Here is a 16648-nt window from a genome sequence, read left to right on the forward strand (position 1 = left end):
TATAGATGCAGGATTAACTATGATAACAAGGCATGAAGCAAAATAAAGTCCTAGAGTCAAGAACGCGATTTTGTTGGGAGTTTGAGAGTTCGTCGAAAGTTCGGACGTTCGTCGGAAGTTCTGTCGGAACTAGCCGAGAAGTCTCAACACTTGCTAGAGAAGCTCGTCGGAACTCGCCAAGAAGATCGTCGTGAAGTCTAGGAGCTTGCCGGGAGTCCGCTAGAACATTGCCTAGAGATCATCGGAAGTTCGCCGAAAGATTGCCGGAAGCTCGCCGGAAGAAACCAAGATTTATAGACTTGTTTAGCTTAAGTATGTCTTAGATTTCGTAGTTAACACGTAATTGTGTTTGAAATTGGGCTAACTCAATTATGGGCTAGTTGGGCCCATGTAAGAACCGTGTTGGGCCCAATAAAAAAGTCCAAACAGTGCCCCAAGAGATGACACCATCGTGGCATAGTCTCCGAGACTATGTTAGGCGATGGTACCACCGGTCTGGGTGATGGTACCGCCCAAACACAACCTCTGAGAGGTTATAGGCGGTGGTACCACCAGTCTAGGTGATGGTACCGCCCAATGTCAAGCGATGGAACCGCTCAGACATAGCCTCCGAGAGGCTACAGGCAGTGGTACCACCCAATGTTAGGCGATGGTACCGCCAGACTAGGCGATGGTACTGCCCAGTGCAGTGTCAATGTAAGACTGACACTAGGGTGGTGGTACCGCCCAGCACAGGTGGTGGTACCGCTTGGACCCAGGAAACCCAGGATGAGATGTTTTTAGGCTCCAAGTTTGAATCAACTTGAAACCTATAAATGTCCCTCTCATCCCTAGTTAAAACACACAAGTACGAAGTATTTAAAAGTAAGAAAACGCTGTTGCAATCACTAAAGAAATCTCCTCCTATAGTTTAAGTTTAGAATTATATTTACGAGGAGTGTGTGCTTGTAAGGGTTGTCTCCTAAACCCGGTAAAAGGAGAAGAGGGGTGTAAGAAGAATGTTGATCTTCGCCTATTAAAGGAAGATCGATAGTGGATGCCCGTGGCCTCGACGGAAGAGGAATCAGAGTGGATGTAGGCCACGATGACCGAACTATTATAAAATTGGCATGTTCTTCTCTGGTTTGCATTTCTATATTTGAGCAATTTACATTACTGCAAACTAAATATTTACTTGCCTACTGCATTCACTTCATATACGAACGAGATTTCAAGCTATCTTTTCGAGTTAGGTTTTTAACGTACGAAAGAGTTTTATGAAATCGACGTAATTTACCGTTGTACTAATTCACCCCCCCTCTTAGTGCCGACTTGTTCCTAACATCCTGAACTGATGAGGACACCATTGGAGAGAAGGGATAAATCCAAATATTATCGCTTCCACCATGATTATGGACATGACACGGAGGACTGTCATAATTTAAAGAAACAAATCAAATAACTTATCGATTGAGGACACCTTGAGTGATTTGTTCAGAGACATCGAGAACTTTCTCCCTAACCTAAGGGACTAGTGGAGTGATAATCGATGTCATCGACGAACCTATCTCGGGGGAGATAATTTTTCAAGTCATAAAGCCCTGAGCTATCATTAAGAAACATCCAAAATTAAAAGGTGATCCGAAAATAATTTTCAAGGAACAAGATATAGAGTATCTCGATACAATTAGTGGTGTTGATTAATACTTAAGTAAAGAAAATCATACAAGTATCTCTATTGATATTATATACTTAAACACTTTTTAAAACCTTCGACTACGTAACGTGAGAGGAGGAACTCATGCTGTTTCCAAAGCCTCCTTAGCATTATCCTTTTTCCTTTTATCTTTATTATTACTATTATTATTATTATTTATAAAAAAAAATAGATTTTTGAATGTCACACGAATGAATAGTAAAACATGTTCAGGAATATTCGATGGTATTTTAAAGTTTCAGTTGTTCAAAGTATGCAAATACCGCTAATATTCTTTACGTTGATCAAAATTTGTTGAGATCGGAAATTTTGGTGAAACACTGAGTTCTTTCCTAGTCTTCTAATATAATGGCAATATAATGCTCAGATCTGTGCTAGTTAACGAATTTTATCGGTATATATTTCAGGATAAACATGAAATTTAAAAAAATAAAAATCTAAATAAGTAACATGAAAGCATATGGATAAATATCCTGGATTAACAAATTTTCAAGTCTCCAAAGATTTTATATCTACTCTTTTCGTGTTGTGCCAAAATCCCACACGCTGCTATCCTATCTTGTCAAACATCAGTTTTTTTTTTTTTTTGGCACGATTTAACACTAGAAAAAGAAAATATACATTTTTTTAATATTATATTTTAACAGATACATAAAATGATTACTCAAGTGCTGTGCACTTGTGTTCCATATTGAAATTAACATTATAAGTTTTTAATGCAACTTTACTATTAATTTAAATTAAAACTGGTATTTAAGCTAATGAATACACACCGATATATGGTTCTTGGAAAAATAACAAAGCAAGTCGAAAGAAGGCAAAATAAGAAAAAGGAAAGAATAACAATTATCAATAGTAATAAAAGCCATTGACTGCTCATCAAAGTTAGAGAAGAAAGAAATCATAAGGTAAAAGAGTAAATAGAACCTGTGCAAACACAAAACTGCATTTTCCTAACCTACAATTTTAATGTAGCCAAAGGAAAAATCAATGCACCGTTCATTGTTTATATAAACTAAATCACGAAGAAATGGAGTGAATAGGTCTTTGGCAGATGCAGAATAAATTATTTGCAGATTAAAGAAGCCTTTAAATCCAGATCATTAGAATATCTGAATGGATCTGACGATCTAACTAAAAAAACAAAACTCTTGACAGCCAAAACCAATTGCATTCCTTCGAATTCACCCATCGGAGCAAGATCTAACATTGGATGACATCCATACATCACAATTCTTCAGATTCACTTCGGCAGAAGAGGGTTCTCGGATTTGGGCAGGGGAGCATCCAACAGTTAAAGACAACGTAAAGCTCATCAATAAAAGAAAAACAAGAATGCCTACACGTCCATGCTCACCGCACCAATTTTCTCGACGAGATGTAAAAGAAAATAAAAAACAACACAACACGATCGGATCAAATCACTGCATCAAACATGATTCCGGATAACTTCTAATCCCTATTGCTTCTCATTTTATTGACTAAATTAGATGTAACCTATATTGTTGAGTTTTTACCCCAACAAAGAATGTATTCGACAATTAATTCACAATGCTTGGGTGATGACTTCAAGTTATAACGAGGATAGCCAATTGAGTAGAGCTTCATTCACGAGCTCAGGGACTTCATCATGCGGACAATGCCCTGCCTGCAAATTGACGACGGTGGTGTTTGGATAGAACTCTTTGATTCTAGCTGCCTTGGCAGGCCCAACCCAAGGGTCTAAGTCACCCCATATCAGCAACAATGGGCATGAGAGTTTGCTAAGGACGCTGTTGAGCGTGTACTTGCTTTGGTTTGACATAAATCTCGTCATCAATCTGAGAAACACCATAACGTGGTTTATAATGTCGGTAAAAACTAATGGCGAATAAGTTGTAACTTTCAATTTAAGCACCTGTAATAAACTTCTCCAGCATTTGGATCCTCCGCCGGCTTAGTTATCGATTCCACAAGATAATTGTCCACGTTGGAGGCATTTATATACACCTGTGTCAACAGGGGAAAAAGAACGATATGGTTAGCAAACATTAAAGGCTCAGAAAATTATGAATGTGCATTTATAACATCGAAGCGATACATACTATAACATATTTTACTATACTGCACCCGGTAAAAGCTTTTAATTCATCGTCTACCCAAAAGGACCAGTCCTCTGAAGACCACTTAGGATAATCAACAAAGATTGATATCATGAACAACGATGTGGGTCATCGTCCTGAGACTAGAAAGGAATATATCCTCCCGTGATGAAGTATAAGAAAGGAAGATATCCTTCTTTTTACTTCATATATTCAACAACACCATCCAATTGTGGTTTATGTTGATGCATTGCAATCCGATAAGGGATGGCATTTAGATTTATTGCCAAGATCAAAGCAAGTCATGCAGGACTTCTTTGATAGGAGACTGTAGTCAGCTGGAAAGGATAAAATTTCCTAGACATGGAACAGAATCAACCTTGTGTCTATGCTACTAGCCTGGCTGTGACCATAACCTACTTCTTACCCACTCCGAATCTTCATGCTAATCAGAACACATTGAGTGGGCGGCGTCAAAGCAGTCACCCTGTCAAACCAGACCCGCAAGTAACTGAGCCGACACTAGAGTGACTATGCAGGATCCCTCTCAAATTTACCTTATACAAGGTCATTTGCTGCATGTCAGTTGAACCAGAAAGTAAAATTTAAGCCAGGAAGTTAACGAGAAATACTGTACACTTTTCAGGACTTTTTCAACACGAGCAGGTTGCTTTGCTTGCCAGAATAGGAACCCCAAGATTATTCTTTGGATGAATTCCTTCAGTGTGTTGAACACAAACTTCTGTAACACCGTCTCTTCTTCATTGTTCTTGGGCTGTTCACTTGGATTTTCAAATTGTCCAGCTGAATTTAGTAAAACAACTCCACGAACATGCTGAGCTGATTCAGCTGCTGTCATCAAGGCTGCAAACCCTCCAAGACTGAAGTGCAATATCTTCCATCAACAGTAAGTTCTTACTTATGAAGATGTAAAAAACCAAATTTAGCATGAGGCTAGAAAAGCAAGTCATAGACAGGAAGAACAGGAAACAATTGAAAAGATCATCAATACACCATAGCCAACAATGTAGTACTACAGCCAACAATAGACTATCACAACAAGCCGTAATGTCCCAACCAATTATAGACTAATAATTATCAGTCCAACCTACAAAACAGTGGCCTCACAATAGACATGTGTTATAGGGATTAAATTCAAGATATTGCTCCTCATGGATACGTGTATGAAGATCAACAAATGAGTAGTACTCAAAAAAGCTATTAATTGAAATTTACAGTAAAAGAAGCATTGATAAAAGAGATAGCTAGAAAGGGTCATCCATGGCATTAACAGCAAAAGTAAACTATTTTAGACAACTCAAGTGCACTGTCACGGACTTAGCTGGTTTTGCCTAAGTCGTGCGGCACCCTTGCGTGTCCGTCCGCAAAGGTCAGCCTCCCCGAAGCCTCCCATTGTCCCTTAGGACCACCAAAAGAGAGAACGGGTTAGAGAGAACGCCTCAATCGGGATCCACAAGCAAACATCTCCGAAAAACACTTCATAGACAATGCAAATTACAAACAGACTTTACAAGCTCTGAACAGTTGCACAACAAAGGGTAAAATGGTCCATTACAGACCGAAAATCCCTCGTACGTGTCCACATGACACAACTTTTATTTACATGCCTAAAGAGGCCACCAACCCAATTAAAATGAGACTATTAAGCCTTCGGCTGCCCCTCTACATGCTGTACAAGGTATGAACATACCAAAAGACACGGACATACATAAGCAGTACACCAAACATCCGGTTTCGAAGTTTGTCCGTGACATTCTCCCCCACTTATTCCTTCGACGTCCTCGTCGAAGCCTTTGTGAACACTGCAACTCCTCGCCTTTGCTGAGTCTTCAATCTTCTGCTCCAACTGCAATGCGCCTCCTGGCTCCCAGCTGCTGTTTTTTAGTAGTCGAACCTTTGATCCGCCATGCTGCTTCAACTCACCAATGACTCTGACTCTGGTGTGGGGTTGGCTGAGTTGTGTTGATCCTTGTTGATTCTTGCGGATCCGCAGGATGAAGGAAAAGACCATCCTTACTGCGCCAGTCTCTCAAAAATTCCTCATGCTGCTTGAACTGGGTGGATGCTTGTTGGAGCTTTAACGAGCATCGTCTCGCAAACTTCTGAAGTTTTGGGTCCTTCTTCCACAAAATCTGCTCATTGACTCTTCTTTCAGTTAGTTGTCACATCCAAGTAGGTTCGCATCACTTCCGTTTTCGATTGGCATTTCGTTGGGAAATGAAGCGGACAATCTACTCTCAGTAGCACTGATCACCGTTGGTGAGGATTTGACAACTATTGTCTTCCATTATCTTCGAAGGGTCTTTGAACTTGTGCAGAGCTCCTCTGCTGGATAAATAAGAGAATTGGGGTACTCGGTTTCGTCCATTCTCTTAAAAGTTGAGAAGGCAAAGGTTACTTGACTTCGCCCGCCTCCTCGAGGTTGTACTTCATGCATCGAGCTGGTTACTGACCTTCGCCTGCTCTTTGCTCACACTTCTGAAGCACTTGAAGTGTTTGCACTCCTTGCGTTGAGTTAGTTACTGTGATTCACCTTCTCAATGCCATTGAACTTCTGGAATGCAGGAAGTTTTCACCCCAACTTGGAGTAATTCTCAAATAGATGAGGTCGCCTCTGGTATTGTACCGTCTTCTCCATCAACCCTGTCGCCTACTCCACTGAGTAGCAAAGGTACAGCACCGCGTACTGCCTGCTTCGTTCCTTGGTCGTGCACTCTTGCATGACCCGAAGCCCTTCACTTACGGCTATCTTGATGAGAAACTTGTTGACACCGGTCTTACGAAGTTTCTTGGCCTCTGCCCTTCAGCCTTGTCTCGGTACTTGGAGATTGCCTCTGCATGCTCCACCTCCTCGGCCCCTTTCACGACCAAGCGCTCTCCCTCCGTGAGAGCAAGGGATCAATGACTTTCACGGAAGTCCCGCCTCTGCGGTACCATGGCGCTACCATGCCCATATCCCTACTATCCGTCGCCTCGCATCTGCATCCTTTTTCTTCATAATCAATAGATGTGTCTCCGTGGCACTCCTCTGAGTCCACCTTCATTCTAACTGATGCTTGATTTTGGGTAGCTAAGTCCCTCTGGACTCGTCGTCGCTTCCTCGCCCCTTTCGACCCCCTGCTTCAACACCTCTGTGTTCTCTAAGCAGACTGTTTGGTCGATGGAAAGACAGACTGCAACTCCCATGCATGGCTTCTGCCATCACGTTGTAGGGTTTGCACCGATTCTGTTCTCCTTAGCTTCCTTGGTAGCAACGTTCGCTTACTCGACCTTGTTCTCTGACTTGTCGGGCTCCCTTAAGCGAATATGAGCTCTGGAGCAGTCCAACTCTCTAGCTACTTCGATAATACCTCTGCATGATCAAGTCCCTCCCATGGGACACACTGGTACTTGCATCCGAACTCTTCCCTTGGTGGAACACAGCCCCCATATGCTGATGACCAAGGTTTTCATCCGATGCAAAATTCGATGCACGCACGGAAGACCCGCCTCTGCGGTACCATAGCCTTCACTCCTTGAATCCATAGCCCTTCTTGCCGTCGTGTTATTCACCGAAGTGGAGTTTCCAGTAGCTCCCGATCATACCTCCATATGATCTAGTCCCTCACGGGTCACACTGTCGTGTGTATCGCATTGCCACGAACTGTTCCACCACGATCCGCTGCACCACGTCGCCTCCTGGTGACATCTCTGTTGCATTCTGATCCTTGTGGGATGAACTCGAATTGTGAACCCTCCATGTGTGGCCTCTGCCAATACATCGCAGGGTCTCTTCCACCTTCGATTTTGTTCGCTCCTTTGGCAATCGACTTTCATCCACCCACTCTTGGGTCACACCTAGATGAAGCACCGCTCTAGGACAGTCCGTCGCCTAGTAGCTCCCGAAGTCCACCGACTTTACTGTAGTTTGTGCACCATTGTCTGGATCCTGGGCCTCTGCCCCTACCAGCACAATCTCCGCTGCGCACCGCTTCCTTCATGGCAACTTGAATGGCAACACTGTGGCATATTCTTCAAGAGCATCTGTCTCTGCATCCTCTTGCCCCGTGCTAAGGCCTTCTGAACCCAACTTCGCCTCCGCAAATTGAGTCACCTTAGTTCCTCCATCAAATGCTTTTCTGAGATAAGGTACATGTGCCCAGAAGCTCCCTTCGTCTTTGGCACCATGCAAGATGAGTCCACTCCGTCAGAATGAAGGACCCATGGAACAACATGATCCTACCCTTGCCTTTGCAAGCGTTCATGTCTTTGACCTCTGTCTAGGGAAAGCACTGTGCTTCTGCTCCATGTTCCAACTTCTCTGCTGGCTCCCTTCATGCGGCTTGGGTACTTCGCCAAGTTACACCCAAGTTGCTCCGCTCCTCGTTTTCGCATTGAGTCGATGGTGGTCCTCGTGCCCACCATTCCACGGGTCAGCCCTCCCTTGAGTCCGATCTCCATATCGACTCTAAGTGTGCCTTCATTTGTGTTGCGTTGTGTTGCTCCCCCACTTGATCTCGCAATGCATCCACCAATGCATTCTCTCGAGCGAGATCATACGACAACTCCTCGCTGCTTGCTCGATCCATTGAGCTTCGTGGAGTTGTTGTTTGTGAGGTACTCCTCCTCAACATGTGATGTCTGTCTCACATGATTCTCCCTCTGGAGAGCCGAGACTTATCCCTCCTGGATAACTGTCCCGTTGGAGCAACATCTCTCTTCGTTTCGGAGACCACCATCCCCTTGGACTACTCCGATCTGCTGAACAAACTGTGCATTGTTCTGCCTCCTGCAAACGCACTTGCTAGATTGCGCCTCCACATCAATACAGTCCCCGCTGCACCCCTCATGGCCTAGCAACATACTGAACTCGTTGCACACTTCAGCCTCTTACGGACGTATCCTTCACATGACGAAGAGAAAATTTCAATGCTCTTTGGCGCCGAGTTTCGGTCGCCTTGGGATGGCCACGAACAGTTCGTCGTCCGCATACAAGCCCATGCATGAGTACCGAATTCTTCGAGTTAGCAATTCCCCTCACATCTGTGAGCTTTGTAAAACTCTTTCGGTCGCTGAGCAACTCATTCCACCTTGCCTGGTCTCATCCTTTGCCAAGCGCCTCGCTTGCCTTGAGCACCATCAAGTATAGTTGTCAACGTTGAGCCGTAGCTCAAACTCAGCCATCCCAACCTTTGTGTGCTCCGCATTCTTCCAAGCTTGTCTGTTCTCGTGGTGCCTCTTGCGCGAAGGGTTGGCCATTCCTCTGAATGCCAATCTCAGATGCCCGCTCCTCGGAGCGACTCCTTTCCCTACATCTCCATGCCCGTTTTCTCCCAAACGGTCGCGTGTGTGCTGACTGCCCTCAACGCAGCCCCGCTAGGTCCCCCACGTTTGCATGCTAAGTGTTTCTATGAGTGCTTGTCCCGCTCTGATACCATCTGTCACGGACTTAGCTGGTTTTGCCTAAGTCGTGCGGCACCCTTGCGTGTCCGTCCGCAAAGGTCAGCCTCCCCGAAGCCTCTCATTGTCCCTTAGGACCACCAAAAGAGAGAACGGGTTAGAGAGAACGCCTCAATCGGGATCCACAAGCAAACATCTCCGAAAAACACTTCATAGACAATGCAAATTACAAACAGACTTTACAAGCTCTGAACAGTTGCACAACAAAGGGTAAAATGGTCCATTATAGACCGAAAATCCCTCGCACGTGTCCACATGACACAACTTTTATTTACATGCCTAAAGAGGCCACCAACCCAATTAAAATGGGACTATTAAGCCTTCGGTTGCCCCTCCACATGCTGTACAAGGTATGAACATACCAAAAGACACGGACATACATAAGCAGTACACCAAACATCCGGTTTCGAAGTTTGTCCGTGACAGCACGGCACAATGAACAAAAATTAAATGCTGAAGAGATGATTAAACTATTGCAGTTCAAAAATGTTTTGCAGCTCCGGAACCACTAGTTACCTTGGTAGTCCCTACGCATCATACTCACTTCTACTGATGTATTATCCAATGTAAAAGAAAGCAAAAAGGTTGACAGTTATTGAACGAGGATCGGTAATATTATACAGCACCTAGATGATGACCCACTTTTAGGGTCAGATCATCATTTAGCAAAAGTCTTGACTAGTTTTTAACATTGTATTACCTGTTTCCAACCAAGATTGCAGGTTCTTTTACTATTTCTCTGAGGAAATCAGACACTTGGTCCTTCCAAACTGTTGCATCATACTCGATAATAGCTTTCTCGCTCCATCCAAAGCCTAGCAAATCTAGAGCATAGACCTTATACTTCTTTGCCAATTCAGGTATGTTGTATCTGCATAAACAGTACAATCAGCATCAACAACAAACACGATAAAACTTAACATGATATGGCAGTACACCATAAATCAAAAGTTTTGCCAGAATGGACAAAGGGTACTTGAATTTGGATTAATGTCCATGGAGTCTAAAATGCATGCATTTAGTCTCTGAGTCATGATAACCAAAATGCAATATGGATTTCTGGCCGAGTATAAGTAGGTGGCTTATATGTAATATGTCGAATCAGATATGGGAAGAAAAAGAAGATACATTTATAATCCATTTTACAATTCTTGTAGATGGCAACCTGGTGTAGCTTTTAAGTTTTATGTTGTGAAATACATATATATTATATTTCCGCCCAATCAGCAATTGGTCAGAACTGCGACAAATAGTAACAATAGTATTGCAACCATCAAGCTTCTACATTTACAGTGAGAAATTTCAGTGCAGATGTCATATTAGCTCAGATCATCAATCTATGTCTGGACAAAACAATGAAATTTCTAGATATCAATGGGTGTGATGTAAAACCAGGCTCTTGTTGTCGGTCAGTAGAAAACATAAATTCTCATCAGAAAGAGAGGAAGAAAAGGCTAACCTCCAATGAAATGCAGAAGCACCAAATCCATGTATAAGAACAACTGGGCGTCCCATTCCTTGTTCTACATAATGTATCTTGCGTCCCTTCCATGTCCAGAAGTTATAGCCATTGGATCTGAAAGGTAACCTATCCATTCCTGGAATATGAAGAAATCCATCAAATAAGGATTTCTACACATCTGATATCACCCATGATAGAATGAATTCCATATGATAAACCACCAAAAGGGGCATCTAAAATCAGTAAAAATTACAAAGATCCATTCAGAATATTTTAGTGCACAGTAAGAGCTCCTTGGTAGTACCCAGTTAGAAGCATCTTTTGAGTAGAATATCCAGTGAAAACACCAAAAGGGAAGTAAATTCGTTCATGATAATGAACAATAGATCGTAACTTGTTGTATCGAAACATGTCAATCACTATTTACAAAATCCTACACACGATGCAGAGAATCCCTAAAACAAAGATCTTCTCAAAAGACTATGATTTGAACGCCTTTTGACATCATCATTGACTCACATCTCAAAATCCAGTATTTTCCCTTTTGGAAAAGAAGATTCCTGATCACCTCTACCGAAGAGGGTTCAAGGAAAGCTAATAAAGGCAGCAGTCTCGTCACCAATAAGGTAAATAGGGAGAGACCTTGAACAAGGTCAGCAGTCAAAAGGAGAATCGATACTTCGGCGACAATTACTTGCGTCCAGCACGAGAGAAAAGGTGGAGAACAATATAACGTGTAACGAGCTACAGAAGGTAAGAGTCGAGAGTAGACACGCAGCATCGTCACCAATAAGGTAAATAGGGAGAGACCTTGAACAGGGTCAGCAGTCAACAAGGAACAGCAAACGGAGAATGCGATTCCTCCGGATACGAAATTTCTTCTCATCATCCTGCATTTACTACCTGTCAATAGGAGAATCGACGACTTAGTTGAAACGAAAGGTATAAAGACCAAACGAAAACGAGAATCGATGCCGAACCATCAAGACGAATCCTGCTAGAGACGAGACCGAACTTGGGGAAATCTCTTACAGATGACGCCGAGGTTGCGAGGGTAGCAGACATCGGCAAACCAGATTGACATAAAAGAAGGAAACCTAATCCCTAAGAATCGCGAATTGGCGACGAATGTGAACTACAAGTAAAGGGAAGCATTGGCTATCGGGTGTTTGATGCGTGGCTACATGTAAGCCGATGGGGGGCGGATTTAGATTTACCGGATGTCGAGAGTCCAAAATTCCAGTTAAGTGTTTTGTAATGTAGTGAAACGAACGGTAGAGATCGATCGATCGTTGTTGTTATCATATACATCAACGGTGATGGTGCTTCTGCACAGGTAGAAGATGCTCCCCAGCCAAGATTAGGCTAAAGAGAATGACTTGCATGGAAGCGGCAGGCGACCGCTCAAGGATGTTCAAGTTTCCAAGGAAAGCATGTGAGACTCCTTCATTACCCTACCAAACTTTGGTCCAAGAAAACCATATTCTGATTCCTTTCTCCGGGCAGCTTCAGCTCCTATAAATCTGGGCAGCTCAACACATTCCATAAGCGGATTCTGGGAGGTCCGTTCGGAGAAGAGAGTAAAATGCCCAACGTTACACAGCCAATCTCCCCGGCTCCTTCCCATTACGGTTCCAAAGGATCCTTCGGCCCGGTCTTCGTCGTTCTCGCGGCGATCATCGTGCTTGCAGTCGTCGCGTACGTGATCGGACGACTCTGCAATCGCCGTGTCTCTCGGCCAGAAGCTAAGCATAGGCATCGTTCTCAGTCCGCCAGAGGTGACGACATAGAGAATCCGCTCGGCTTCGCTGATCCCACCATGGCAGCTGCTAGAACAAAGGAAGGCAAAGGCAGTGCTGCCACCACGCGGCATGCAGGAGAACGTTCTGCAGGTGCGTCGTGAACCGGCACTGGTTTGCATCTGATGATATGGGTTCGACATTGTTGTGGAATAAAGAAGCATCGTCGACTGGATCGTTTATGGCATCATAGGATTTCTGGTTGATTGTGATTACGTAGGGAGCTGTAAAAACAGGTGTTGCAGTATATTGACAATAGTAATTGTTCCCTATCTATTAGCTACTACTGCAAGAGCTGTTTGATAATAGTAACAAATCTGGCATATATGTAGTTTATAAATATTACGAGAAAAAATTAGAAAAATTATAATGTAAAATACGAAACTCATTTGATTAAAATATGATAATAATAATTGACAGCTGTGGGATTTGAACCCACGCCCTTTCGGACCAGAGCCTAAATCTGGCGCCTTAGACCACTCGGCCAAACTGTCACATGATGTATGTTTGTCAGTTGTAATATTTATTATATCAAATCTAACCATCTCCGTTATTAATTTTAGGCAAACAAAATAAGCCAAAATCTCCATTTGTGCAATTAATTGAATTCTTCTAAACTACTGAGATTTCTTGAATTAGGAAACGAAAACATTTTTATACGAGAAAATGTTTTCTTAAGAGGCATTACTATATGAGACATTTCTCCATCGCTCATCTTTTCTAGACACATTTAACAGAGATATCTGCCCATATATATGTGATACAGTTTTAGGAACTGAGCTCTGGTCGATCATATATTATACATAGACTAACTTTCAGATTGTCCATGAAAGTAGATAAATGAGCTCCAGAAAAGCACAGAGATCAGTCATTCTGGACAAGCCACACAATTTTTAGCACTCACTCTGTCACAATCCTAAGCAGAAAGGCACAACTACGTAGCATTACAACTTGTGCGTCAGTTTGGTGCTCCCCAGAGAAGGTTACAGGCTTGGGCGGAAGAGATAATATGCAGAGATGAGAGCACTGAGGGCGAAAGCAAGGAAAGCCAGGAACGATACAGCTACAGAACCAGTAGCCATGTCGGGAAAGGGATCTCTTCCCCAGTTGGACACCCAGTCTCCAGTGCGAGCAGTGGCCGAAGATGACGATGAAATTAAGAGATAAGCCAATATCTATAATCAGAAAAGAGAAACAACTCATGCAATTATCAATCTGCTCTTGTAAATACAACTATTTTGGTCAGGTTGTAACTTGACAGAAGTCGTAAGTCTAGGAAGAACAGAGCTACTCTAAAAAATAATTATATTTTAGGAACATGCAACTGCAGCACAAGAAAAGGAAGAAGAAAATTTGCAAATGCAAATTGACACGCTAGTCCTTAGCAAAAAAAAAAAAAGCATGATAGTATGTTTACCAGCAAACAAATCAATTACAGAGATACTAAGTTTTCTTAGATTAGTGTAATTATTTATTTTAAAGTTCCGTGCTCAAATTGGTTAAATTCTTATTCTGTTGTACCATGTCAGATTACGAGTAAGCACAAAATTAGAGAGCTGCAAAAGTTTTGTTATACCTTTGTTTAGTCATTTCTCCTTCAATTATTGACCAAAGTATTGTCGATGGTTTGTGATCATAAGAGCAGGTTGTATTAGAAGTTAGTAAATGAAAGCTATAGATGAGACACTGCCTTGTATACATTTTCAAAAAACAATTCAAAAATACAATAATAAGTTACTTAACTATCAAGTTTTAGTTATCACTGAGATTTGTTGAAGGTGATTGTATTATCAATGCAAGTAATAAAACCCAATTTAGTCTTCCTTTCTTTATTTGTAATTTGTATTGACCAATTTTTCTACCAGGTGCCATTTTGGGGGGCAAGAACATAAATGGTGCATTCCTGATCTTATTATCTACACTTTATCCTTTATGCCAAACATTTTTTATACTAAATATGCTCATCTAGTTCTATCCCTTCCAAAGATCCATCTCAATGTTCTCATCTCTCATATTCAGGCGACTAATATTCTAATTAGAGAACCAAGAGCATCAGAACTGACATAAACTATTTTTCTCTAATACAAAGATTGCTTAACAAACATTCAGCACCACCCAATGCCCATCTTCAAATTCTAACCTTACCAGATGACAAATACCTTTTTCAACATCTTAGAAACAATGAAGTCAATGTTTTTTCAAAGAGATTATTCATCTTCTACTTAAACTGCACATGAAATCAATGTTTCTCTTTTCATTATTTAGAATGGTGTCCTCAAAAGATAGCATACACAACAGAGCTTGATCTCAAATGACTGACAAATCACAATCACTATGACTGCACGTCTGCGTCAAATTGACTCTTGCCCTTGTGCAAATGCTCTAATAATTCAGAGAACACACCAAGAAGTTCCTTGCATTTACAATTAATCTTTGAACACGTTTAAAACAACAATAACTGATTTTCCTTGTCATATGCTTGATATCTATCTTTTCTTTATGGGTACAATCATTGTAATGTTACCAGACATCTATCTCAAATTTACCATGCACTATATCTGGCTGCTTAACATCCCATCCATAAAGAATATGGCATTATAATTGTCTTACAAAATTTCCCCCCTAATTTAGAGATACAATACAATCATAAACCACTCCAGCTGCTCCTATCCATTTTATTCTAGTTTTTCTTTAACATATCTTATGCAATTTTTCCATCTACTAAAACACTGAAAACCATGATATCAATTATCTGTACACTTTCCAGATCAACTTTACATTCAATTCCATCATGTCATTGAAATTAAATAAAATACATTTGGTCTTAATCTTACTTTATTTTTGTATTGTATTTGTATCTATCTCCGATTATAGTTTACTTTCATTAGTTAGAATAGTGTCATCAATAAGCAGAGTAGATCATGTAACTTAAGTCTCAAACGGATCTGATAATCTATTTGTTCACTGTGACTGGTCATAAGCATGGACTTAATTATGACATTGCTGCAATGCCATAATGATTCAGTAATCAATTGTCTTTCCTCCTTTATCTCGTAAGTAGTAATTTATAACAAATATCTTTGGATTCAATAACAAACCTATTGAAAATCCCCTTAGTTTCTAAAATAATTCACATTAGATCTCTAGGAAATCCATGGTATGCATTTTCATAATTCAACAAAAATCATCTAGATTACTTTTTCTGAACTTTTCTTTAATTAATTGTTAACCTATTGCTTCCATGGTTAATCTTCCTAGAATCACCAGAAATTGTTAACAAGATCCATTTTATGTGCCATGAAGAGTTCATAATCTTAAAACAGAATGAAAAACAATTTGCTCATTAAGCCATCCTAGAAGTCAAATGGGACTAAACAGGAACGACTAGGCATGCTTCCGACTGCATTACGAAGAGCTTGATATTCGAAACAACTTCTGTCTAAATTGAGAATAATCCCAGTTCGAATACCTGATCCATAGCGAAGTCCAAGTAGTCCCCCATGGGACGACGTATAATGTGCTTCTCCGTCATCATGTAGTGGGCCTGTGCATACACCTGAAATCCTGAGTACACGAACCCGATCACGTTCACGGAGACGCAATACCTGGACCGATCACGGCAAATGATCATCAAAGCTAAAATTGCTACGCCTTAACCAGAAGCCCGGCAATCAAAGGAGAAATCCTGGGCGGAACCATACCGGAATTGCTTGTAGCGGTTGTAGGAGTCGAGAGCCCAACCCTTGTCTCTATCGGCAGCCAGGACGGAGAAGGCGACGAGGCATAGCGCCGCCGCGGCAAGCCGGGCGCCCACCGCCGTCCGCCGCACCGCTTCCTCGCGGCGGTCCCGGTGCAGGATCCCCGACACGACTCGCGACCCAGCTGGCTCCGGTTCCCTCTGCCCGCTCCACGAGTGCCACCTGCTGGGGGCGGAGTTAGGCGGGGCGGGGCTCGCCTCCGCCATCGCCATCACCACAGAAAGATCGTTCCGGCCGAACACGGCGGACGACGGGGGCGAGGTGGAGTGGTCCGGGATGCTGTTGAGAGGACTCGGAGGGAGGGAGCCATCCGCCTTGCGGAGCGGCGATCGACTGGACTCGGTCGCCATGGGGTTTCTGGGGCTGAGGCCAAATGCCTTTCTGGTTAATCC

The 16648-nt window shown here is 42.3% G+C and overlaps 2 protein-coding genes and 1 non-coding gene across 3 annotated transcripts; all 3 read right to left on the reverse strand.

Annotated features, from left to right (window-relative positions):
• Positions 1–3142: 3142 nt before the first annotated feature.
• On the reverse strand, positions 3143–11887 carry LOC103974944 (pheophytinase, chloroplastic). The gene is made up of 7 exons (XM_065172477.1): positions 11680–11887; positions 11510–11602; positions 10697–10835; positions 9938–10108; positions 4415–4658; positions 3594–3685; positions 3143–3516 (listed from the first exon to the last, which is right to left on the reverse strand). The coding sequence occupies exons 1-7, from the start codon at positions 11762–11764 to the stop codon at positions 3270–3272; spliced, it is 1071 nt and encodes a 356-aa protein (XP_065028549.1). The 5' UTR covers positions 11765–11887; the 3' UTR covers positions 3143–3269.
• Positions 11888–12912: 1025 nt separating this feature from the next.
• Positions 12913–12992, reverse strand: TRNAL-UAG (transfer RNA leucine (anticodon UAG)). The gene has a single exon. It is a non-coding gene; the product is annotated as a tRNA-Leu (tRNA).
• A 272-nt stretch (positions 12993–13264) lies between these two features.
• On the reverse strand, positions 13265–16648 carry LOC135651891 (CASP-like protein 4A2). Its single transcript, XM_065172478.1, has 3 exons — positions 16200–16648; positions 15968–16103; positions 13265–13673 (listed from the first exon to the last, which is right to left on the reverse strand). The coding sequence occupies exons 1-3, from the start codon at positions 16604–16606 to the stop codon at positions 13482–13484; spliced, it is 735 nt and encodes a 244-aa protein (XP_065028550.1). The 5' UTR covers positions 16607–16648; the 3' UTR covers positions 13265–13481.

Source organism: Musa acuminata, chromosome BXJ3-10 (genome assembly GCF_036884655.1).
Source record: "Musa acuminata AAA Group cultivar baxijiao chromosome BXJ3-10, Cavendish_Baxijiao_AAA, whole genome shotgun sequence".
NCBI classification, from domain to species: Eukaryota; Viridiplantae; Streptophyta; class Magnoliopsida; order Zingiberales; family Musaceae; genus Musa; species Musa acuminata.

Bases quoted from the DNA above. Each gene is read 5' to 3' on its own strand.
- LOC103974944 (XM_065172477.1), bottom strand. From the start codon at position 11,764: ATGTCTGCTACCCTCGCAACCTCGGCGTCATCTGTAAGAGATTTCCCC. The intron at 4,659-9,937 runs GTAATACAATGT...ATTGCACTTCAG, and splicing joins GCAATCTTGGTTGGAAACAG to TCTTGGAGGGTTTGCAGCCT. The intron at 3,517-3,593 runs GTGCTTAAATTG...GGTGTTTCTCAG, and splicing joins GCTGGAGAAGTTTATTACAG to ATTGATGACGAGATTTATGT.
- LOC135651891 (XM_065172478.1), bottom strand. From the start codon at position 16,606: ATGGCGACCGAGTCCAGTCGATCGCCGCTCCGCAAGGCGGATGGCTCC. The intron at 16,104-16,199 runs GTATGGTTCCGC...TGATCGGTCCAG, and splicing joins AACCGCTACAAGCAATTCCG to GTATTGCGTCTCCGTGAACG. The intron at 13,674-15,967 runs GTATTCGAACTG...TTCTGATTATAG, and splicing joins TGGACTTCGCTATGGATCAG to ATATTGGCTTATCTCTTAAT.